Source organism: Zalophus californianus, chromosome 15, assembly GCF_009762305.2.
Source record: "Zalophus californianus isolate mZalCal1 chromosome 15, mZalCal1.pri.v2, whole genome shotgun sequence".
Taxonomy (NCBI): Eukaryota; Metazoa; Chordata; class Mammalia; order Carnivora; family Otariidae; genus Zalophus; species Zalophus californianus.
Window position 1 is genome coordinate 29,623,614 of NC_045609.1, and position 24,863 is coordinate 29,648,476.

Here is a 24,863-nt window from a genome sequence, read left to right on the forward strand (position 1 = left end):
AACCTTCTGAAGAGGCACAAATTTACCCTTTATAGGCATCAATGCCTGCTTTGGCTGCTTAGTTTTGCTGTTGCTACTTCTAGACATTAGCCTGCAAGTGACATATTCAGGAAATAAATTCGTTACAAAGACAAAGGATATCTTAAATGACATGGGGGAATTATAAAAATATCATTATAAACAATTGTATTATGATATATAGTCTAAAATATTATACAAATATTTTGAAATATCACACTATTTGGGGGCTTTTTCTTCTAACTTTTGGGAAAATTTAGATGCCTTCATTCATTCATTTATCCAACCAATAGTAAGTGCCTACTATGTGCCATGTATTGTTATAAGCACTATGATTAAAACAGCAAAAACAAGAAAAATTCCCTGCCTTCGTGGAGCTTAGGGTCTAGTAAGGAACACAGACAATAAACAAAAATTCCCCAAATTATTATGTAATTACAATTGTGATAAATGTGATAAAGAAGGGTACATATAGTGAAGGCACCAAACCTTATAGGTAGGCTGAGGAAGATTTTCTTAAAAAGTGGTATTTAAGCTGAGAAATAAAAGAGTTAGCCCAGCAAAGTGGGGCTGGAGGAAAAGTGTCTCAGGGTGAGGGGACAGCAAATTCAAAGCTCTTAAGCCTGCAAGACCATTGTTGACTTTAAGAAACTGAAGGAACTGATGTCACCAGCACATAGAGTGAGGAGGAAACGGTTTGAGATAAGTCCAGAGATGGGGCAGAGGCTACATTTTAAGAGTCTCCTAGAACCCGCTACTCAAAGTGGGTTCCTGGGCCAGCTGGTCAGCATCATCTTGGACCTTGGTGAATATGCAGATTTGCAGGTTCCAACTTATACCTGCTGAATCAGGATCTCTAAAAGTGAGGCCCAAACATCAGTGTTTTAACAAACTGCTGTTTGCCTCTGTGCTGAGAATTTTTGCAATTTCTTCAGAGACTTCCTCAGTGGGAGAGACCTTCCCCACACTTTGTTCCTTGACCCAGATGCTGCCATCTCCAGGTAACATTTTAGTACCTGTTCCTCAGTTCTTACTCCAACAGTACACTCCTCACACTCTCTCTGTTGGAGTCACCTCACCCTCATAGATGGTTCTTTGAGGCAAGTTCTGCTTTGAGGTGGAACGCCAGGCTAGTTTCTGTGGTGTCCACTTGGTCCGTGGAAAAACTCCCATCTTTCCCCCGTAAACTTTGGAAATCTAGGCATTGAAGCCCTCCCTCTTGTCCTTCCCTCTTGGGCAATACCAAATATCCTTTCACCTTAAAAGTTTCTGCGGCAAGAATTGGGCATAAGCCTCTGTACCCCCACAGACTCCAGAGGCTGTAAGTCAAGCTCTCCAAGGGCTTCTATAGAAGTTCCTGCCATTGCCTACCAACTTCCTTCAATCAGTCTCTTGACTTCATACATACTCCCAAAGTGGACACAGATCACCAGACTGAATTGTCTGAATTGTTTTCTAAAGTATATTTTGAATAAGTCCTGAAGTGTGTGTGTGTGTGTGTGTGTGTGTGTGTGTGTGTGTGTGTGTGTTCATGGGATAAGAATAATAGCACAAACATCTGTGTGCCCACATTACCATTATTTTTAAGACTGCTGTCTTCCTAATCCTATCCCTCCCTCCCCCCTCAGAAGTAACCACTGGCTCAAATCTTGTGTTTTCTCTTTAAATTTTTCTCAAGAATTTTTCTTCATAGTTTTACAACAGATTTTTACGTCCCTAAGCCATATTGGTATGGAAGCATTTACAGGTGAAACGACACATAATCCTGGACTTACTTTAGAATAATTCAAGGTGGGAAAAAGTGGAGAATAGAAAAGAAATCCATTTGCCATTTGTTGATAATTTGTTGAAGCTAAGGGTATGTGCATGGTGGTTCATCATATAGTGTCTCTAGTTTGTGTATATTTGACAGTTTCCATAATAAAAAGTTTAAAAACATAATATTAGTGAAATTTACTTATTTTAAAACTTTTATGTAAGTGGAATCATGATGTTTAAATTCTTCTGCTGCTTGAATTTCTTCCTCCAAAAACTATATCCATGTTGTTGCACGTAACTCTGATTCACTCATTTTCATCGCTATATAGCATTTCACTGTAAGGCTAGAGGATTGTATTGTGATGTACATTTGGGTTGTTTCTAGTTTTTTCCTAAGATGAACAATGTTGTTATAAACATTCTAATATATTGTCCTGGTACATGAGTGTGTCTAGGTATGCAATTGCTGATGGAGTCTGTACAACTTCAACTTCATAATAATACCAATTTTTTCCAAAGGGATTCTTTCAACTTGCATTCCCGCCAACAACCAGAGTTCTGGTTGTTCTGCATCATTGCCAATATGGATATCACCAGACTTTTAAATTTTTGCCAATCGGATAGGTATGAAGTGTTACCTTGTTGTGATTTTAATTTTCATTTCCGTAGTTATTGATGAAGCTGAGAATTTTTTAAAAATATGTTTATGGACCATTCAGGGTTCACTTCTATGAAGGGCCTCTTTACATCTTCCATTCATTTTTCTATCAATTTGTTCTTTTCTTATTGATTTGTAAGACTTTAAAAAATATGATGAAGATACACATGACATATTGACATATATATTATGAAAATATCCTTTCCTGGTTCGACTTGCCTTCTTATTTTCTCTATGGTATCTTTAATAATTAGATATTTTTAACTTTATATAAAATTATTTAACATTTTTTATAGTTTGGGTTTCTATAAAATGTGTCTAGCTTAAAAAATTTTTCCTAACCTCAAAGTAAAATATTCTTATATATTGTCTTCTAAAAGTTTTATAATTTTGTCTTTCACATTTAAGTTTTTCATCCATTTAAAGTTGATTTTTGTGTATGGTGTAAAGCAGAAAAATCCATGTAAGTTATCTTTAGATTGGATAACCAACTGTTTCAGCTCCAGTTTATTGAAAAGTATATTCATCAATAACAACTGATCTATAATGCCAGCTCCATCATAAGTCAAAATTCCATAAACGTGGATCTAGCTTGGGGTTTTCTATTCCTTTCCTGTGGCTTATTTATCTCATTGCAAAAGAGTTTTCATAATTCTTATTTCCAGCTTTTTCATTTTAAGGAATTTTAGTCCTTCTTGGCCTTTTGCTCTACGATATAAATTTTAGAATCATCTCGTCAAATTCCATGAGAATTTTTTAATTTATTAAGATTTGGGGAATTGCATTAAATCTGTAGACCAATTTAGGAAGAATTTGACATCTTTAAAATATTGAGGCTTCAGGGCACCTGGGTGGCCCTGTCGGTTGTGCTTCTGACTCTTGGTTTCGGCTCAGGTCATGATCTCAGGGTTGCGAGATCGAACCCCGCATTGGGCTCTGCACTCAGCAGGGAGTCACCCTGAGAGTCTCTCTTTCCCTCTCCCTCTGCCCCTACTCCCTACCTATTCCCTCTCTCTCTCTATTTCTCAAAATAAATAAATCTTTTTTAAAATAAAATATTGAGGTTTCATATTCAGGATCATAGTATATTTCTCCATCTACCTATTTAGATTACCTGAATAATAAGCTTAAATGATTTTTTCTCTGAGTCTTACAAATCTTTGGCTAGATTTATCCATAAGTATCTTAGTTTCATACTGTATAAATGATAGCTTTTTAAAAAATTACATTCTATGATTGTTATGTAGAGAAATCCAATCAACTGTTGTATATTTTTTCTTTGTTTAATTTAAATTCGACTAGCCAACATATAGTACATCATTAGTTTCAGGTATAGTGTTCAATAATTTATCATTTGCATATAACACCCAGTGCTCATCACATCAAGTGCCCTCCGTAATGCCCAGCACCCAGTTACTCCACCCTCCTACCCACCTGTATATTGTTTTTTCTAACCAACAGCCTTCCTACATTCTAGAGATTTTCTATAGATTTTGGAGGGGTGATCTTCCTTTCCAGTCCTGTTTCTTATATTTCATTTTCCTGACTTACTGAACTGGCTAAGCCCTCCAGTACAATGTTGAAAAGAAATGGTGACCGTGGGTATTCTAGTCTTGTTTATAATCTTAAAGGGAATAATTTCCATTTTTCACCCTTACATAAGATTTTGTTGTATGTTTGTTTTGTTTAGGAAGATTAAGATTTTTTAAAATCATGCGTGGATGTTGAATCTTATAAAACATTTTTCTGCATCTGTTGAGATCATTATATGATTTTCCCTTTATTCTTTTGGTATGATAAAGAATATTGATTTTATAATGTTAAGCCAAACTTAACTTCTTGGGATAAACAAAATCAACACCATCAAAGTGGTTCCAAATTGAATGAAATGAAGAATTTATTCTGAAAGAAAGATTAACATAGTAAACCAGAAGAAAAGAAAAAATTATACTTTAAAATATACAATATTGGGCGCCTGGGTGGCTCAGATGGTTAAGCGTCTGCCTTCGGCTCAGGTCATGATCCCAGGGTCCTGGGATCGAGTCCTGCATCGGGCTCCCTGCTCAGCGGGGGAGCCTGCTGCTCCCTCTGCCTCTCTCTCTCTCTGTCTCTCATGAATAAATAAATAAAATCTTTTAAAAAATAAAATATACAATATTGCAAAGATTCAAGTACAGTGCATCAACAAAATGAAAAAATTTAACATGTTCATTTGTTCACTTACTCAATAAAAATTCATTCAGCTCTCACTATGCATCAAGAACTATTCAAGGCACTTGAAATTCATTAGTAAATAAAGCAAAGTTTCCTGCCAGATTCTATTCTCGTTGAGGTGAAGGAAATAGATGATAAACAGCAAGTCTAATAAATAACTAAATTATGTAGTAATTTAGTTATAAGTACTATGAGAAAAAGAAAGGTAATATTTCTAGAAAAGGACAATAAAAAGTTTCCAGTCAGCCCTACCCAAAGTAATTTACTCCTTTAAAAATTTATTTTAGGAATTGTTTTCATTTTCACTTTATTAATCCTCACTTTTATTATTAAAATTAGCTAGGTCGTGATATCTTGATATTAACCAAGGGCTTATTTATGTTTCTCTTAAGTTACCAAGAAGTTTCCACCTGGAAGAACTCAGTAAATTTCAATAAAATTTCAAGCATGGTCCTATCCTGTGCCTTGTACTCCAACAGCCCCATGACTGAAATACAGCCACTGGTCATGAGCACTGGAGTTTGTTAACTCAGTAGCAAACAAGACATAAAAAACACCGAACTGTGTTGCAAAATCCAACATAACTTTGAGTTTTGTTAAAAATATCTACTATTATCTTATTGTCCCATAACCTCCAGAGTCCAACGCACTCTGCCCAGGGAAGAGTCACTCTGATGCTTGGAGAGGGCTAAGGATGTCATGAAGTGACTATACTACTTTTGTCTATTTTAGGCCCTACACCCTTCACGTAGGCGATCAGGCATTGTTAGACAAAGCTGGTTAAAGGCAATTCAAGGAAAGTTCTTTTTTAGCCCCCAAACCTTCTTGAAAATTGAAAACAAAACAGGCTTGAGGCTCTGATAATCCTCATTTGAATTCATTCATTTAATAACCATACAGCAAACATTTTTTGGAGCAGTTCTGATGTGCCATACACTGTGCTAGGAACCAGATAAACAAGTGATAAACAAAACAAACATGATTATCTCCACCCTGTGGTGTTTACTGTTCAGTAAGGGACAGAAATATTAAACAAACCTACAAACCACTGTATAATTATAAGTGATAGATAGGTTAGTAAAGGAAACAAACATGGAGAGGCAATAATAGGAGGTGGGATAGGGACATGGGAAGGGCTGGGGCAGGGCTAAAGACATGCTCTGAGTAATCATTCTTTTAATGAGCATTATTGCTGGTGAGTCAGAATAACACATTCAAATTACATTTAGAAGTCATTAATGTGCTAAAGCAATGAGTCATAACATTTATCCAAGCCACATTTTCGATAAAATAGTAACCTAACAGTAGTAATCAAAAATCCAGTTAAATCTGAAAAATGTGTCTCTTCAAGTGTCTTCATTCCCAGGCTTGGTAGCCAGCCAAATTAGCAGATCTGGCAAGCTATCCTTAGTGCACGAAAGCCAGGTCCTTCTTTTTCATTTGGACCTGCCTTTTTTTCCCAGATCACTGACTCATTTCTGCTAAGCCATGAATCACGTCTGGCACCACTGTCATTCTGTGTCATGAGGCTTTGGCGTTCTAAGGCACGCACCTTGGGCAGGGCATTTCTATGAAAGCATTCCCTAACATGGATAGATGTTTGAAGAGAGTGTGTTTTTCTCCTTATCCTCAAAAGTCTTCAGGGGAGCTGGATAAAGTTTAATACATTTTTGAGAAGGCAGCCTGACGGGTGCGTTATTTCTGAGTGGGTCACGGTGTTAAAGTCAGAGTGATGGTTACTGATTGTTCTTTGGGACGGGCTGAAGCTATCCTTGCCATCTGAGTAGGACAAAAACGCTTCTGACAGAGAGTTTGGGCATTTGAACCATTCCACTTATCGCCTTCTGGCTGTCCAATTGCTCTAGATGTTTCCACTCTCATTTTGGTAAGGAAGAAAAACATTAACTAAAGAAATGAGGTAACCTTATAATGTTTACATAAGGGAAGGTATTTGTTTATTTGTTTTGAAATAGTTATTTCTATTTGCTTTATCAAATTAATACAGGTACAGTGCTTAAAAAGTCAAATAACATTAAAGAACAGACCAATTTCAAGTCTTTTTGCAGTTTCCTATCTATTTACCTGTAGATTTCCGAATCATACTCCAGTAGTTCTCATACTTTTTGTTCTCAGGACCCTTTTACAAGTCTTAAAAGTTACTGAGGCCCAAAAGAGATTTTGTCTATGTGAGTTACATCTATAGTTATCATATTTGAAATGAAAACTGAGAAATGTTTTAAATAGGCATTTCTTATTCATTCTTAAATAACAATAATGTACATGCTAATATAAATAGTTTTATGAAAAATAACTGTGTTTTCCAAAAAAAATAATTTAGTGAGAAGAGTGGCAATCTTTTACATTTCTTGCAAATCTCTTTAATGTCTGGCTGAATGGAAGACAGGTAGAGTCTCATATTTGTTTCTGCATTCAGTTTGTTGTAATATGTTGTTTGGGTTGAAGTAACTTTTTAAAATCTGGCCTTATACAGATATGTAACTGGAAACAGGAAGAATATTTCAATAGCTTTTTCAGGTAATGTGGCTATTCCTGTTTGGTACTACATCAAAATTCAGCTAGCAGTGGTTTTTTTAAAGGTTAGTTGCAATGTGAAACCTGAAACCATACCAATGAACTTTTGTACTCTGCTATACTAAAACCCTTTGTCCATCTTGAACTTTAAATGGATAATATCATGCACTGGTAATTTGGAAAATGAGTAATGCAGATTTTCCAAATGTTGACACATTTTATTATTTAATATTTAAAAAAAGCACATGTGTTAATATCATCATTTGATTTTATCAGAAAGTCTTTAAGTATTGGGAAGCTCTAAATTCACAGTGGGGGATACAAGTTTTCCAAAACTTTAATTTTTCCTTGAAAGCTCCATTTTTTTCATTGGCAACAAAGGTATCAGTTATTTTTACTTGAAACAACAGGCTTATTTCATTCATTTGTGAGAAAACGTCTGCCAGACCCCCAAGTATGAATAACCATAATTTGTCAGTTGCTCTTTCAAGTTCAAATGTTGTTCCATGCATTTAATGCTTAGTTCAACTCAAAAAAATCACACAAATGCTCTTCCATATTCTGTAGAAATGCTTTGTGTTACTTCCCATTTCACCACCCAGAATGTTAACAAGATATGGACTCAAGGTTGAGATTTAATAAAAGTAATGATTTGTACTGCTTCATTGAGGACATTTTTAAATGATACTGAAATTTTTTTTAACTGTGAGTGTGGAGGTGAGGAACACAATGGCCACAAGGCAATTTTTGGCAGTGCCTCTTTTTTTTGTGCTGCTAAAGCACCAACAGTTTTACCCACTGTGGCTTTTGCACCGTCAGTGTAAATATCAACACAGTGAAAAGGCAAATAATATTTTAATATTATATAAAAATAGCTTTGTCTTCATAGAAAGTGAACTATACTTTGAGAACTGCTGTAATATACTTGTACCACTATAGCTTGGCACATTGATGTTAACTATTTCCCATTGACTTTTTGTTCCAGAAGGTGGGGGTTCAGCACCCCTTGACTCAACCCACACCTCTATTTCTTCACTGCTTCAATATAATCATATCACAATGTTATTTAAAGATTTTTTTTTATTTATTCATTTGAGAGAGAGAGAGCCAGCAAGAGCAGGAGCGGGGGGGGGGGGGGGCAGAGGGAACCTGATGCCGGACTCGATCCTAGGACCCTGGGATCATGACCTGAGACGAAAGCAGACGCTTAACCGACTGAGCCACCAAGGCGCCCCGTAAGCTCCTTGGGGTCTTATTGAGATTTATGCCTTGGAGATTTATTAACCCATTTCAGCAGTTACATATAGCACTGTCACAACAGATCAAAAACTGGCACAGGATTTGATGAATCTAATAACAAAATTCTTACAAAATATTAACTGTCAATTCTTTCTATCATTTGGTCTTTCAACAAATCCAACACATATTTTCTGAGTATCTACCATGTGTCAGGGCACTGTTGTAGGTGTTGGGATTACATTGGTGAATAAAACTAATGAGGTCCTGTCATGGACACTTTACAATCCAGTGGTGGTGGCGGGGGGGGGGACACAAAAAAATAGCAAAGTGAACTGATTTCAGATAACAAGTACTATGAAGATAACAAAAGAGGGTAGTATGATAGCGTGTCTGAGGATAAGGGTGCTATGTTAGGAAGAGGGTCGGGGAAGTCCTCTCCGAAGATGTGACATTTGAGCTGAAGTCTGCCTGACTGATGAGAAGGACCTGTCTTTGTAAAGATCTGGGGAAGAGGATTTCAGGAAGAACAAAAATCCTAACAAGGAGAAGAGTTTAATGTGTTCACAGAGTAGAAAAAAGACCAATGTGGTTGGAACATAGTGAAGAGAGAGTGGCAGGAGAAGGTATCCAGAAGTCAGGGCTGGAAAGACAGATTTGGATGTAATCCCAAATAGAGGTGATAATTGAAATTATGGGATGGGATAAGATGGCCAAAGGAGAGAACATACAGAGAACTGTGCAAGGCGCTGTGCCTGCTTGCAAGAGCATATGAAGCAGTTCCCTACCTTCAAAGAATTTACAATCTGGTGAAATTGGTGGGAGAGGACAAATCCCCCAAATTGAGAATAATAAAGACAGTGCATCATCAAGCCTTGCATGACATAGTACAGGTTTAAAAAAAAAAAAGTAAAGTTAGAAAAAAGTAACAATCATTGAGAATTCATGGTAAAGGTTTTTTGTATAGGAGGTGATATCTGAGCCAAACTGATGGATGAGTTAACCTTTGCAGCAGCTGAAAGGCAGAGGAAGAGAATCTCAGATAGAAAAACATGAGCAGAGACTTGAATGTTGGGGTAAATATGACAAATTTATGCAAAAGTAGAGAAAATCTTCACTGTTGAGAAGTTGTTAAATGGGTGAATGTGCTTTGGAATCTTGCTTTATCAATAGTGGGAGGGAGGGATTAAAACACCGAATGGTTAGATCTGAAATTATGGTAAAGATTAGCAATTGTCAGGACTCCTTAATTTCTGAGATTGAATAGTGGTAACACCTCCCCACCTAATCACTTTTTATTATGATGTTGATAAATGATTATTATTTCAAGAAATGAAAACAATATAAAAAGGGATAGGCTGAGATATCTCACTCCTATCTGTCTTCATCCACCTTATTTTCCCTCCTTCCCAATAGGGAGCCACTTTTGATTTTCGTTTCTGTCTTTCCAGTTTTCTTTATGCAAATGCAAACAACATGACTATACCTTATTTTTTGCCCCCTGTATTAGTTTCCTTGGGCTATTGTAACAAGGTGCCACAAACTGGGTAAAAATAAACTCTTAGTTTTGGAAGTTAGAAGTCCAAAACCAAAGTGTCACCAGGGCTATGCTCTCTCTGAGACTCTGGGCAGCTCCTTTCTTGTCTCTTCTAGCTCATGGTGGTGGTTGTCAGTCTCTGGCACTCCTTGGCTTGCAGCAGCCTCACTCCAATCCCTGCCTCTGCCATCACATGCCATTCTCTCTGTGTGTCTCTGTCCTCACATAGAATTTTCCTCTTCTTAAAGAACCCCATGCATGCTTGATTAGGACCCATCCTAGTAATTTCACTCTAACTGGATTATGTCTGCAAAGACCCTATTTCCAAATAAGGTCATATTCCCAAGTCCTGGTGTTTAGGACTTCAACATATCTTTTGGGGAAAGGTAATTCAAGCCAAAAAAACCCACATTTTTTTACACAACACTCCATGTTCACTATCCTGTACCTTCCTGTTAAAATTTTAACTATGTATCTTGGAGTTCTTTCCAAGTGATCTTTCCCAATCTCTTTTCACAGTTGCATAGTGTTCCATTATGTGACTGTCCCATAGTTTATTTCATAAGACCCCTAGTGATGGACACTCAAGTTGTTTCCAATCTTTCACTATTTAAATGAGTAATGTGTACATTTGTCATTTTGTATGCATGCAAATGTATCTGTGTGAGAGATTCCCGCAAGTGGGATTGTTGGGTCCAAAGATAAACGCATCTGAAATTTTGGCAGATATTGCCATATTCCTTTCATAGGAGTTGCACCATTTTGCATTCCTACTAACAGTGGATGACACTCATCAAACTTTTAGAGTTTTGCTAACGTGTAACATGAGAAATTGTATTTCTGTGTAGTTTTGATGTCTTTTTCTCTTATGCACCTCCACATTTTAAACATTTTTTTTAAGATTTATTTATTTATTTGAAAGAGAGAGAGGGCATGTGCACAAGCAGCAGGGAGGGGCAGCAGGAGAGGGATGGGGAGAGAGAATCTCCAACAGACTCCCAGCTGAGCATGGAGCCTGTTGCAGGGCTTGATCTCACAACCCTGAGACCATGGCCTGAGCCAAAATGAAGAGTCAGATACTTGACCAACTGGGGCACCCAGGCACCCCTAAACATTATTGTATGTATTATTTTATGTAAATTTTTGGCCAAAAAACTATAATAAAAATTTCTAGCTTCAAGGATATAGATCAAAATGAAATACCGTAACCTATGGAAACATAGTTAACTTAGGTTATTTGCCAAAGTTGGGCCACTACTGAACAATATGACCCATCCTCCTTACTCTGATGACTCAAGTAACCCAACAAAATAATTTTCATTTAGCTAGGTCAGATGTAATTTCATAGTAGAGAATGAGTGCACTCAACCTCATGAACTTTTAATATCCCTTCTCTCCAAATAAGCAAAGGAGCACTTACTTAATACATAGTATGGAAAGCTACGTCTTTTTAGGAGAAGCCAAGTTCCTCCTCAAAGACCCTGCTCCTTGTGGTTGGCTGTATTTGCTTTCTCATCCATCTTCTCTCAGTTGTATCATTTTTTTCTTAAGATTTTATTTATTTTAGAGAAAGAGAGAGAGTGCAAGAGCAGGGGAAGGAGCAGACTTCCTGTTGAGCACGGAGCCCAACTCAGGGTTTGATTGCACCACCCTGAGATCATGACCTGAGCCAAAACCAAGAGTCGGGCGTTTAACCAACTGAGCCACCCAGGCACCCCACTCAGTTGTTTCATTCTCAGTAGAGGCCATTTCCCAATTTCTTGAATAAAGTGTCAATACTGACACTGTATTTGAATTCTGCCAAATCTTCTCATTGTTACAATCAAATTATACCATTTACTGTCCTGATTCTAAGTTGTCACAGTTTTGTTCTTAGGGAACATCTGGAGCATCTATGTAATTAATTTTCACACTTCAGTCATGTGCAATATTCCTTTCTTTGCAGGTGGTACTGTGAAGGCAAGGAGCTTGAAAATTCCCCAGACATTCATATCGTCCAGGCAGGAAATCTGCACTCACTGACCATTGCTGAAGCCTTTGAAGAAGACACAGGACGCTATTCCTGCTTTGCTTCTAACATCTATGGGACAGATTCAACCTCTGCTGAGATTTATATAGAAGGTAAAACAAAATATTCTTAGAACATGGCCCTTGCTGGTAAGACATATATTTATAATAAATATTTATCGAGTGCCTACTGTACCACACACTCTTCTAGGCAGTGGAGACAATAGTAATGAACCAAATAGACAAAGGTTCATGGACAGATGGAATTTACACTGTAATGAGAGAGACCAAAAATAAATGAGATAAATAAATAAAATATGTAATATGATAAGTATATGAAATGGTTCTGATCACCAATTCTAACCTGTGTGTGGTGTGTGGGGTTTACAATTTAACTCAGTTCTAACACCAATTACCTGGATATAGTGTCACATCCAACAGGTTAAAGTCTTAGTTCTACAAGATTGTTCCTGCCTTACTTCAGATGCCAATCACAAGTATTAGGCCCCCCAGGTTACCCACAGCTTCTGTCTCACTTGGCTACAAATTGGAGGTTTCCACAACCCCCTCCTTGGCTTCAATTAATTTGCTAGAGTGGCTCACAGAACTCAGGGAAGGACTTACTTACATTCACCAGATTATTAAAGGATGTGATAAATGATACAAATGAATAGCCAAAGGAAGAGATGCATAAGGTGAGGTCTGAGAAGGTCCAGAGTGCAAGAGCTTCTGTACCTGTAGAGTTGGGGTGTGTCACTCTCCCAGTGTGGATGCATTTGCCAACTTAGAAGCTCTCCATGCTACTGGAATTTTATGGAAGCTTCCCCATGTAAGCATGATCAATTATTATCTCCATTTCCTACCTGTCTTCCTTCTCAGGAGGATGGTAGGTAGGGCTGAAAATTCTGAGCTTCTAATCATGGCTTGGTCTTTCTGGTGACCAGCCCCCATTTAGGAGTCATCCAGAGTCACCTCATTAGAACAAAAGATGCTCCTGTGCTCTTATCATTTAAGAATTTATAAGAGTTTTAGGAGCCCTGTGTGGTTCAAAGACAAATACTAGAACAAGATATGCTCATGACTTAGGAAATTACAAGTTTTAGCAGTTCTGTGCTGGGAACTGGGGGCAGAAACCAATATATGTATTTTCTGTATCTCACAGTATATATAACACTACAGAAGAAATAGAAAGCAAGAAAAAGGGATAGGAAGTACACATATGTATATTTGTGTGAATGTGCACATGCATGGGTGTGTGGGTGGGGGGAGGGGGGCTGTAGTTCTACAGATATGGTGGTCAGGGAAGACCTCACTAATCAGGTGACATATGAGTGAAGACCTGGAGGAAGGGAGGGAGTGAGCCACAACGATACTCAAGGGAAAACCACTCTAGGTGGAGAAATCAGCAGTACCCTGACCCTGAGGTGAGAGTGAGCCTGTGTTTAGGTATAGAGATGAACCAATGTGGCCTGGAGGAAGGAAACAAGGAAAAAAATAATACATGAAGTCAGAAGTTCAAGATGGGATAGAGGTGGGAGGAGGCAGGTGAACAGATTGTTTGGTCTTTGTAGGTCATTGTAAGGACTCTGGCTTTTACTCTGAGGGAGATGGGAAGCTGTAGAGGATTCTGAGCAGAAATGTGATGTAATCTGACTTAGCTTTTAATGGGGTCACCCTGGCTCCTGAGAATATACCTCATGGAGTCAAAGGTAGACCACTTGGGAGCATTGGACAGGCATTTACATCAGCACCAAACTTATATGACTAATTTTAGGGAAGAAATCAATTTGTGTTCCTTATATATCTACCTAAGTTTTTTGTTCCATTTTATCTCGTCTCTGAGTTTTTTCTGAGGACTCTTCTTTAGCACTTTTATCATCTATAATACCTTGTGTATGCTTTGGTTTTAGCACTTAAATATTGTATTATTTTAGTATAAATGTTCTTTCACCAACTAGATTATAAAGCGAGACTGTCTCATTCTTTTTTGTATCTTTAATACCTTATGTAGTACCAAATATGTAGGGAATATTTGATAAACATTTATTGAATAGATGCATGAATAATGATAATAATGAATAATGCATGATAGAAGTGTGTTGTATGTTTTTATCCTCAGATTTTTGGAGTACAATAAATACCTCCAGATTTAGCTCAGTTATGTCTTCCTGGAATTCACTATCTTGAGAAGTAAATCTGAGATCAAAGCTTTGCTAACAGTGCTGAGACTGGATTGCCAATTTTTTTAATTTGTGGCAACAGAGCTTCAAACACCAACACTCCCAAGATGAAATATGACTTGTTAATATTAGGGTTGGGCGGAAGAGCATCCACCTACACCTACAATGTTTAAAATCCAATGTAATCCCTCCTTTTATTTAATCTGTGTAGGCCAAGAGCAAGAGGATTTATGGACAGCATAAAATATCTGCAAAAACTGCTCTGTTAGAGGCATCAGCAGGTGTTTTATATACAAGAACATTTGGCATTTAGGCCGGTTAATTTGAACTCTGTCACTAACTGGCCATGTGACCTTGAAAAAGCCCTTCAAATACTTAGAGTCTGTTTCTCATCTGTAAAACTGGGTGTTATAGTGTAGGAAATCACTGAGTTCGTATCTAGGTCTGAAGTTCTATAGGCCTTCAAATGCCTAGGAACTAGTTTAAGAAATTATCATCTTAAAGATTTCATGTCTTGTTTTTACTTTTCCAGGGGTTTCTTCTTCTGACTCAGAAGGGGACCCTAACAAGGAAGAGATGAATCGGTAATTCTAATTTTCTATCCTATGGCTTTAGCAACCTCAGAGCCTGAGAAAGCTGCTAATTGGTTTAGTAGAACTTGAAAAGTGTGGCTCCAGAATATGACCTCAAAAAATAAATATTGAGTGGAATTGGAGAACTCTACTTCTTTTGTTTTAAGTCTTGCCTAGAAGAAGAATTTTAATATTCCCAATATTTTAAAAATGAGGTATCACCTATCATCACTTATATCATCATACTATATCATACTTATATCTACAGAGTAAAAAGCAAATGGCCCAGTGCTCCAAAAAAAAAATTCATGTTTTGTGACTAAATAATAGTATTCATAAGGACACAAAACCTGATTACCCTAAATTATATATGTGAGTGATCTGAGTAAGTCATAACCTTTTTGTTAAACAATTACACTGAGTACTGAACAAAGTTACATCCATCCATTCTTTACTTTCCCCAACCATCAGCTTATCTACTGGACACCAGGCACTTCATTAGACACAATGGTTAATAAGAAAAATCAGATGCTTCCTACCTTTGAGAGGCTCACAGTCTACCAGAGGAAAATACATAGCAAATATAGCAAGAGATGTATACCAAGCATATAGACAGTAAGAGTAATAAAGTGTAATAGGCTATGATGTAACCATGGGCAGGGTGTATCAGACTTGGCACAAACGTCTCTTAATTGGTGGCGGAGGGAATGAGAGATCAGGAAAGGCTTTGCGGAGTTGGTGACCTTGAGCTGAGTCTTAAAAGAAGAGTAGGTGGGCACCCCCAAACAAGGAAGGAAAAAGCATTTTCAGGCAGAGGAAGCTGTGGACAGAAGGCATGGGAGCTGAAACAGATGCAAATTCCATTCCCTAAGATTACCTGAAACAAACAGCAACATTTGGAATATACAAACTTGAATAAGCAAGATATGATATACAAACTTAAATAAGCATGAAATATCTCAGTTGATTATTTTCTTTAAATCTACTTTTGGTAGTTAGGATTTAGCTTCAGTTCTGTGCAATAGACAACCCAAATGACAGTAACTTAAATAAGACAGGTATTTATTTCTCATTTACATAAACATATGGATTTGGCTGGTAGAATGGCTCTACATCTCACTGGGTTCCAGTTGGCTTCCAGCTTCAACTCATTTTAAGGCATAGCCTCATCTTAGTCACAGATTGCAAGGAATAAAGGGCATTCCCCACCCGCTTTGAAGGTCATTTCTCTTAGATCAACATACATCACTATCCTTCATATCCCATGACCAGAGAGTAGTAGTATGGCCACACCTAGCTTAATGAAGGCCAGGAAATGCAATCTTTATTTGGAATAGCCATGTAAAGAAATCAGGAATTCTATTATTGTAGAAGAAGAAAATGGATGCTTTGGGGACACTGATAGCCTCTGCATCACTACATAATTCTGCTTCTGAGATGCCATCCTTCTCGGCTGGGAAAAAACTCAATCACTCATTATTGCGCATCCCTTTTCCCCCTCCATGGCTGTGCAAAGATGATAGATACAGACAGACACAGACATCGTGTTTGATATTAAACACTGCTATAAGCATCTTACATGAATTAACCTTATTTAACACTTACAAAAACCCTAGGAAGTAAGAATTATTATTTCCCCATTTTAAAGATAAAGAAGCTGAGGCAGAGGGAGGTAACAACTGAACAAAAAGGAAGCCCATCTTGTCATCAGTCATCTATCCCTATAGGATATGGGAGGGAGTCCTATCTCCCAGACCTCAAGGTCCCTTCAAGTCCAGCGCTTTGTTGCTTCCTGACATGCGTGGGTACTGACACCTTTAGTAAGACTAGGAGCCTTTTAACTAGAGGGGTTGCCATCCCCTCTGAACTCTGGTTCTCCCTCTTGTCAGGTTCTCTGACAAGATCCTCAGACCTCTCTCTTCTCCACAGCAAAACTAAAATAATCTCCCTTCCACAGTCTTCTTGTGAATACTTTTTGGCTCTCTTGCCCTTCAAATAAGCTTTTTAATTTAATTTAATTTGTGTAAACTTGAGCTTGTTGACTAAGGTATTTCTGCTTTATGCCATGCCAAAATCTCAGAAGCAAACGTTTATAAAGCCTGGCCTTTTGCTTGGAATGAAAGGGGGAGGGAAAATACAGAGGAAATTACAACAACAACAAAAATCTCAAAAAATTATCTTCTGCACTTGTCTTGAATCTCAGTTAGTTATGAATATTCTTGAGTCCTCAGCTGAAAGCAACTAACTCAAGGACAGTAGTGGCATCTTATCATCTTCCTGTTGACATTGCCTATCAAAGTGTATGGTAAAGAGGGGCACCTGGGTGGCTCAGTCGTTAAGCGTCTGCCTTTGGCTCAGGTCATGATCTCAGCCTCCTGGGATTGAGTCCCGCATCCAACTCTTTGCTCAGCGGGAAGTCTGCTTCTCCCTCTCACCCTCCCTGTGCACTCTCTCTCTCCTTCTCTCTCAAATAAACAAATAAAATCTTTTTTAAAAAGCGTGTTTAAAGAAGTTAAGCATTTGTGGAATATTGTTGGACAAAAATTTTTATTACATCTAACTTGTAAGAAGTGATGACATTACTAGCTTTTCTGAAAGAATTTTCAAAAACAATGATAGGTCTGTTTTAAAATCTGCATTTTAATCATTTCTCAGAATCCAGAAGCCAAAAGAGGTGTCATCTACTCCCACTACTTCTGCAGCCATTCCTTCAGCAGCACCCCAAGCCCAGCATGTGGTGGCCCAGCCCAGGGTGTCAACCATCCAACAGGTACAAGAGTCTAAGTCAAACACAGGTGCCATGGACTGTGACGGGCAGGCACCGTGACCATGGCCATCTTGTATGGCATGATTGTATTCTCTGTTGCAACTTCATGACTTTGGGCAGCACACTTCCATGGTCATGATAATGGCTTTGTACTTCTGATGTAGGATATCAGCGTTTCTTATTGTTTCGGGAACATATTCTCTACCTTCCTGGCAAATTTCAAAGGAAAAGAAACTCTTTACTAATTAGTCTTGATATTCCAGTTTAATGAAGGGTATTGATTAGGGATACAAAGAGCTGTCAGCTCTCACAGTGGCCCAGGCAGGACACTCTATTATATCATGAAACTCAGTTTCGTGGAGCTACAAATAATTCTACTTTCTAAGATACAACAACCATGAAATGATTTTTTTAGAAAGCATTAAATGCTCTCATCCTTCAAGTTAATGATGATGATCATGATAATGATGATGATTATAATGCATGCTTATTGTAAAAACATTCAAAAGATACAGAAGTATATTCACTAAAAACCTTGGTCAAGGTACTACTCCCATGCCCCAACTCCTCGGAGGTACCTCTTGTTAATAGTTGTTAGCAGATAATTCCAGGCATTTTCTATGCATGTATTTGAATATATATAATATTTTAAAAATATGAAATCATACGAATCTAAATGTATTTTAATATGTTATTAATATATTTATTTATGTATAAGTAAAGATATTGATCTACAACTTAAAAAAATTTAAACAGAGTTTCTTATTTAATCCATTTAGTAATGCAGAGGGGTCACATTTTAGTTCTAATCCAGTAGTTTTCAAGCTGTGATCTGTGGAGACTCGGGTTTTATGGAACTTCCTCAGGGGTTTAGGGTTAATTACAACCAATAGAGCTCTCTCTATGTTGAGGCTGTGGGGATGGACAGCACTTATTTACAAACACCATGACTAGAAAGAAATACAATCAATTCAGTATCAGATTTGAAGTCTGTGATTCATAGACTTAGAAAATGTCAGTTTTTTGGTTTTAGATTAATAGCATATACCAAATTCTGTAGATTTGTTCTATTTATCTATCATCTAGGTAGTAATCATAGTGACAATGAATCTATTGTTTGTTCCCTTCTAATAGTGTCAGAGTCCTACCAACTATCTGCAAGGATTGGATGGAAAACCTATCATTGCAGCTCCTGTGTTTACAAAGGTAATCAAAATATTACTTCTTTCTGTCATGGCTTTAAACATACCACAGTACCCACACAAAACTGTAGGATCCAAGATTTACCGATTTAGCTCAGGATTTTAGTTTTTTATAAGTACTGTATAAGGTTTGGGGTTTTTGGTAGTTGCTTCCACGTCATTTCAAGTCCCAGATTTCTAATAATAGTTTGCATAATAGAAGGAATGTCTTCCCCACTCACCACATTGATCTCTACACAGCCATCTTATTGCTGTTAAATGGGGTAGCCACACCTAGGGGTCAGGTGATAAGTTTCTAGCCACTCTCTACTCCAAAGGTTTCTCCGGACTTTCAGAAGAATCACGTTGCAGGCACATGTCTCTTGTGTTCAAGGAGATGGAGTTAAATGATCTTAGGAGGCTTAACATAAAGGAACGCTCTAGGATAAAGAACTTTCTTTTTCTATTCCACAGTATCAGCTATTGCGGTGGCGTCAAATTCTGAGTCTCAGAGTCTTTGTATTCAGAGCTGGAAAATTTACTCAAGCACTTTCATTTACAAATGAAAACACAAGGGAGGTCTAAGGACATGAAGCAGTTTATCCAAGGTCACAAAATGAGTTAGTGGCAGTATCAGGACTAGAAACAAGCTCTCCCAATTCCCAGTCTATTATTCCTTTCTTTATATAACATACGTTGTTTATGCGTTGCCCAAGACAACAAATTTAAAGGTGAAAATTGAGTCACATTTTTTTTTTTGGTATTATGAAGACCACGTGGATGAAATCTATACCTGGATTTATAGCTTATTGTTTATGTGAATGCCAAACTTGGGCCCAAAGAGATTTTGTCCTGTCAGAGGTATGCTTTAGGTTAGAGCGGTGGTTCTCAATCAGAGTTAACTTTGCCCCCACCCACCAAGAGACATTTGCAATGTTTGTAGATATTGTTGGTTGTCACAACTGGAAGATTGTGCTGTTGGCATCCAGAGATGCAGCTAAACATCCTGTAATGCATAGAATGACAGCCTCCTGTGGGGTGTCCTGACTGGGTGGGGGCCAGTGGGTGTGGGTGGTAAAACAAATTCACCCAAGGCAGAACAAAGGAGATGGACAGTAGTTGACTACACTGCAAAGAAGCAGCAGGCCAGATAGCAAAGAAGAGACGGTCTACGAGGCAGTGGTGAGGGTCTAGAGTTATAGGGTGGAGTGAGGCCTTTATGCAGATGTATGGACTTTTCCCTTTTATGGTTATCTTGGAACTATCCCAGGTAGTAAGTAGCCCATTGGTCGGTTAGAAACTGTGGCTTAATGAGCCTGTTTGCATTCAGCTTGGTGGTTGCTGTGGGCAACTCAATTAGCTACCTCTAATTGTCTCTTTTTTCACTACTAAGTCACCTAGTCTTAAAACAGAGCTTAAGTGCCACAGAATCAGGACATTTTTTTTTTAAAGATCTTATTTATTTATTCGAGAGAGAGTAAGAAAGAGAGCATGAATGGGGGAGGGGTAAGGGGGGAGAGAGATGCAGACTCCCCGCTGAGCAGGGAGCCCAACGCTGGCCCAATCCCAGGACCCTGAGATCATGACCCAAGCTGAAGGCTTAACCGAATGAGCCACCCAGGCGCCCCGAATCAGGACATTTTAATTTTTCATGCCCTTTTGTCACACCCTAGAGACAGTGCTGACTCTTCAAAAGAAACTAAACCACAGAATAATTTATACCCAGTCCCAGCTGAAGGGTCCTCTCTCCTCTTCCTCACCACCACCTGCTCAGCCAGACACCAGACAGGTGTCTTTGTCTCCTGCTCACTTTCAAATCTTACCAGGTGTTCTCTCTTTCCTGCATCTGAATCACCTAGTGGATACCTTGGTACAACATTTAGCGCACTAATAAAGCTGTTTGCTTTTCTGTCTCTTCCAAGCACCCTGAAGGCTATCTCTAATATCTAGATAGAAGTCTATGAAGGAAACAATAGGCCCAAAGCAGTTTTTATTATTCCAATAAATCCAATAGGACTTTAGCACTTACTCTTTACATTTAATTTTCATGGACTGGTTAAAAGAACAGGTTTAGCTGCTTTTGTGTGGTGATTCTGATACCTCCTTGCAATTAGATACTCTAATGGGCAGATTCATATTTGCCTTGACAAATAAAAATGGAAAAATGAATTAATCACTAGTTACATCCTGGTCAACCCTTTGTAACTTGAAAATATCATAGATCCAAATGCATTTAGTACACCTAGCTTTGCCTAGCCTACCTTAAACATGCTCAGAACACTTACGGTAGCCTACAATTGGGCAAAATCATCTAACAGAAAGCCTATTTTATAGTAAAGTGTTGAATATCTCATAGAATTTGTTGAATACTGTACTGAAAGTGAAAAACAGAAAGATTGGATGGGTACAGAATGGTTGTCAGGGTATTGGTTGTTTGCCTTTGTGATGGCGTGGATGACGGGAAGCTGTGATTCACTGCTCCCGTCTATCATTACAAGAGAGGATCATACCACGGATCACTAGGCCAGGAAAAGATCAAAACTTCAAAATTTGAAATACAGTTTCTACTGAATGTGTATCACTTGGGCGCCATCATAAAGTTGAAAAATCATAAGCTGAACCATCCTAAGTCAGGGACTTAGATAAATCTCCAAAAACATTAGGTACGTGGTGGGGAAACAGTCCTTAGTACAAAGACCCAAACTCTGAACAGGCTTTCTCAGCCCTCAGGAAATGTGCCTTTGCCTCCATAAATGGGCTCAGGATTGTTCAGACGTAGGGCACAGGGATGGGATAGGCTGTGGCTCACATTCCAGAGAGACTTATCAGCAACGGTGTGCTTGTATTAGTTTCCACCAGTGAGGGCAGAATGGAGGTCATAGTCATGGCCAGTGTCAGAAAATTTCTGAGTCAGGGCCACTGATGATGGTAATCACATGGCATGAGCCATGATAACTGATCATATTCATATGTTTGTTTGGGTTATTCCTGCTTTATTTACTTCTTTAGGGACTTCTGGCATTCCAATCCCTGTGACTCACTTTCTATACTGCCCAACTAAGCATTTCTTTGCCAGTAATGGCAAGAAGCCATTTTTCTAAAGCAAAAATTAGAGAGCAGAGTTTTATTTAACTCCTTGGTGATAGGGAAGTACTAACATTATCTTCTTTTTAAAGGTTAGAATGAAAAGGAGGGTTGCCCAGCAAAACCTGATAGCTTAAGAGAAGAGCTACCATATCTAGTTCACTGCTCTACTTCTAGGTAATACCTATATTTTAAAGTATTTTATGGAGATAGACTAACCTCCATCTTCTATACAGTATCAAAAGCACTTTCATTCTATTTATGGGGAAGAAAATAGCGCTCACACTTCTTGAGTGCGAAGGGAGGTGGATGATCAAATTAGATTAGAATCTTACTGCTATGGGTGCTCCCACTCCAGCAGCAGCTGCCCTGGCTGGCTTTCAAGGCTGCAGCAGCCCTGGCTCCAGCTGCTTCAGCAGTAATTTGAAGAGTGCAAGGGGGCAGGGGAAGTGAGAATTTGAAGAGCACCTCATTATATAACAGCAGAAGCAGGAAAACCCTAAATAACTGGGCCAGTGGCTGGATCCAGACTTCTAAAGCTTACATGGGCCCCCCTTCCCAGCCCAACAATGCCAGAAACTCTTCTGGCTCAACTGTTGCTCTGGGCACCTGTGCCCACCAAGGGGTAAAAAGGTCCTCCGTGAAACAGTTCTTTATCCATAAAGACTCCTTTGATCCAACTCCAGCCTAAAGCACTATACACGTTCACTTGCAGCCACTCTCTCCCAAGGTGCACAAACATCAACTGGATTAAAAAAAGGAATAAAATGGGGTACCTGGGGGGCTCAGTCAGTTAAGCATCTGCCTTCGGCTCAGGTCATGATCCCAGGGTTCTGGGATCGAGTCCCGTATCAGGCTCCCTGCTCGGTGGGGAGTCTGCTTCTCCCTCTCCCTCTGCTGCTCCCCATGCTTGTGCTCGCTCTCTCTCTGTCAAATAAATAAATAAAATCTTAAAAAAAAAAAAGAATAAAATGACAGTATGAATCTTAAAGCTGACATCTTTTAACCAATAAGGGAGAGGTCCTTTCTGAAGGTTATCCCTATATTTGTGGGTATAAATCTGAGCACAAACTATGTCCTTTCAACTCACATTTAAAGCACCTGGGACAGTGCTTGACATAAAGCAGGCACATAGTAATATTTATTCTGTGGTGAATAACTGCCCTTTCAGCTAAATAAAGAATTATTGCTTTCATTGCTTTGTGGTTTCAGAGTATCTTTAGGAGCAATAGAGAAAAAAATCCCATATCAAATGGCTATGGAAGAAATGCTTCTCGAGGCTCTGTGCTGTCAAGTCACCCTACAAAGAATGTCTTCCGAGATTATCAGTATGGTGATGACACGCAAGACAGATTTGTTCTTTGGATACTCTTTACCTCAGGAGGTTGTCCTCAGCTTAGTAACTTTAGTCCAAATCCATAATTCCTCGTTAAGACTAATTAAATCTTTGTTAGTTGGGGACTATTTCATTTATCTTATTCATTTTCAGTGAAGTCAAGATGATTATGATCAGGTCCATAGACATTGTGTGTGTGTGTGTCATTAATAACAGCCTGAGACCTACTCCTCTGTTGAATATAGCACCATCTGCACTATGTTCAAATGGTGTGATTGGTTTGGACCCTGGTGTGAGTCAATTCCTTATCATGAGACTTTTGTAGAAAAGCAGTTTTCAGCAATATCAACTATCATCGTCCTTCCAACTATGACTTTCAACTTTTTTTGAGTGGCTTGTAAGATGACCCTTGGCACCTCTCTTAACTGAGTATTGATGATGTGTCAACTGGAATGAGGTTGCATCTCATATCATAGACACTTAGCAGGCATATTACATACACTGTAGTATCTGAGGTACCTTGGCTGGACTCTCAAATAGAACGCAGGTCTTGACCTTCAATGTCAAGTGAATAATTACAACCAATTAAAGTTGGTCTCAACTGTGAGCAACATATTCTCTCAAGGATATCCTTTGGCAAGCAGGGCTTTGGTCTAACCTCTACAGACTGAGAATTGGCTGATTTGTCTGAACTGCAAGCCATGTCAGAACATATAGATTGACTTCATTCTTCTCACATCCCCTTAAAAAGGATGCCATATTTAATTTATTCAATCCCTTCTGCCACCACTTTTTTCTTTCTTGGTCTGTTTTTCTAATTTGTTTGCCTCAAGAAATGAAACTCTATCTTGTATGAATCCCAGGGAGATGTCTGACTGCCATTAAAATTTTCACTAGGCCTCAAAGCTGCCATGTCACAGAGAATTTGATCAGATGTCAGGGTGGAGGGCATATCTACTGACTTGCCAGGAGCACCCAAGACTCCTTGATTTTCCCTGCTTACTAAGAACATTCCTTTCTTATCACTAGAAGCTGTTGTTTGGGGTAGATAAAGAATAAGAAGGTGTTTGGGGGTATTTTATTGTATTGTTGTTGTTTATCAAATAGTTCCTTATTAATTCAGAGACCCCTCTGTACAAATCTCATCTTGAATTACTTCAGCAAACAAATTTGGGAGTGCAAAAAGAACAAAACACTAATGTTGAACTACAGCGCCCCCTGGCCTTCCGATATCAACTTAACATACCTCTGAGGTAAAAGTCGTCTACTACGTATAGCTAAAGCTGCGTGCTTATCCCCCACCTCTATATTCCTTAGACAAATGTCATAAATATGATGGGGCCATGCCATGCACAAATTATCATAAATTGTTCATAAAATAGGTATAAATAATCACAGACTATTTATAGGAGCGAATGACAAAAGCAAAAAATTAACCAAATACCGGCTTTTCCTTTCTCTGATGCAGGAGCCGATATTTCCTTAATGCAGATCCCCACATAATAACAATAGAAAACCTTGCAGCATTAGTTACTAAGAGAGCTTGTGGAGGAAGTTAATCATAATCTTTCCATGTTCATAATGTTTCCTCCAACATTAAAAACAATAATATGAAAAAAAATAATATGCCCACACACATGTCAAAGAAGAATTTCATAATCAAATGAAGTACCAGGGGCACCCAGGTGGCTCAGTCGGTTGCATTGGACTCTTGGTTTAGGCTCAGGTCATGATCTCAGGGTCCTGGGTTCGAGCCCTGTCTCAGGCTCCACGCTTAGCTTGG

At 38.5% G+C, this 24,863-nt stretch overlaps 1 protein-coding gene across 1 annotated transcript in view; it reads left to right on the forward strand.

The window, feature by feature from the left end:
- The window catches only part of MYPN (myopalladin), an 83,263-nt gene that overhangs the window by 16,488 nt on the left and 41,912 nt on the right, over window positions 1-24,863 (forward strand). Inside the window, exons 3-6 of the mRNA XM_027586821.2 lie at window positions 11,899-12,074; window positions 14,673-14,724; window positions 17,368-17,482; window positions 18,614-18,685. Of these exons, the coding sequence (XP_027442622.1) occupies window positions 11,899-12,074; window positions 14,673-14,724; window positions 17,368-17,482; window positions 18,614-18,685 (415 nt within the window). The remainder of the gene's footprint in view (window positions 1-11,898; window positions 12,075-14,672; window positions 14,725-17,367; window positions 17,483-18,613; window positions 18,686-24,863) is intronic.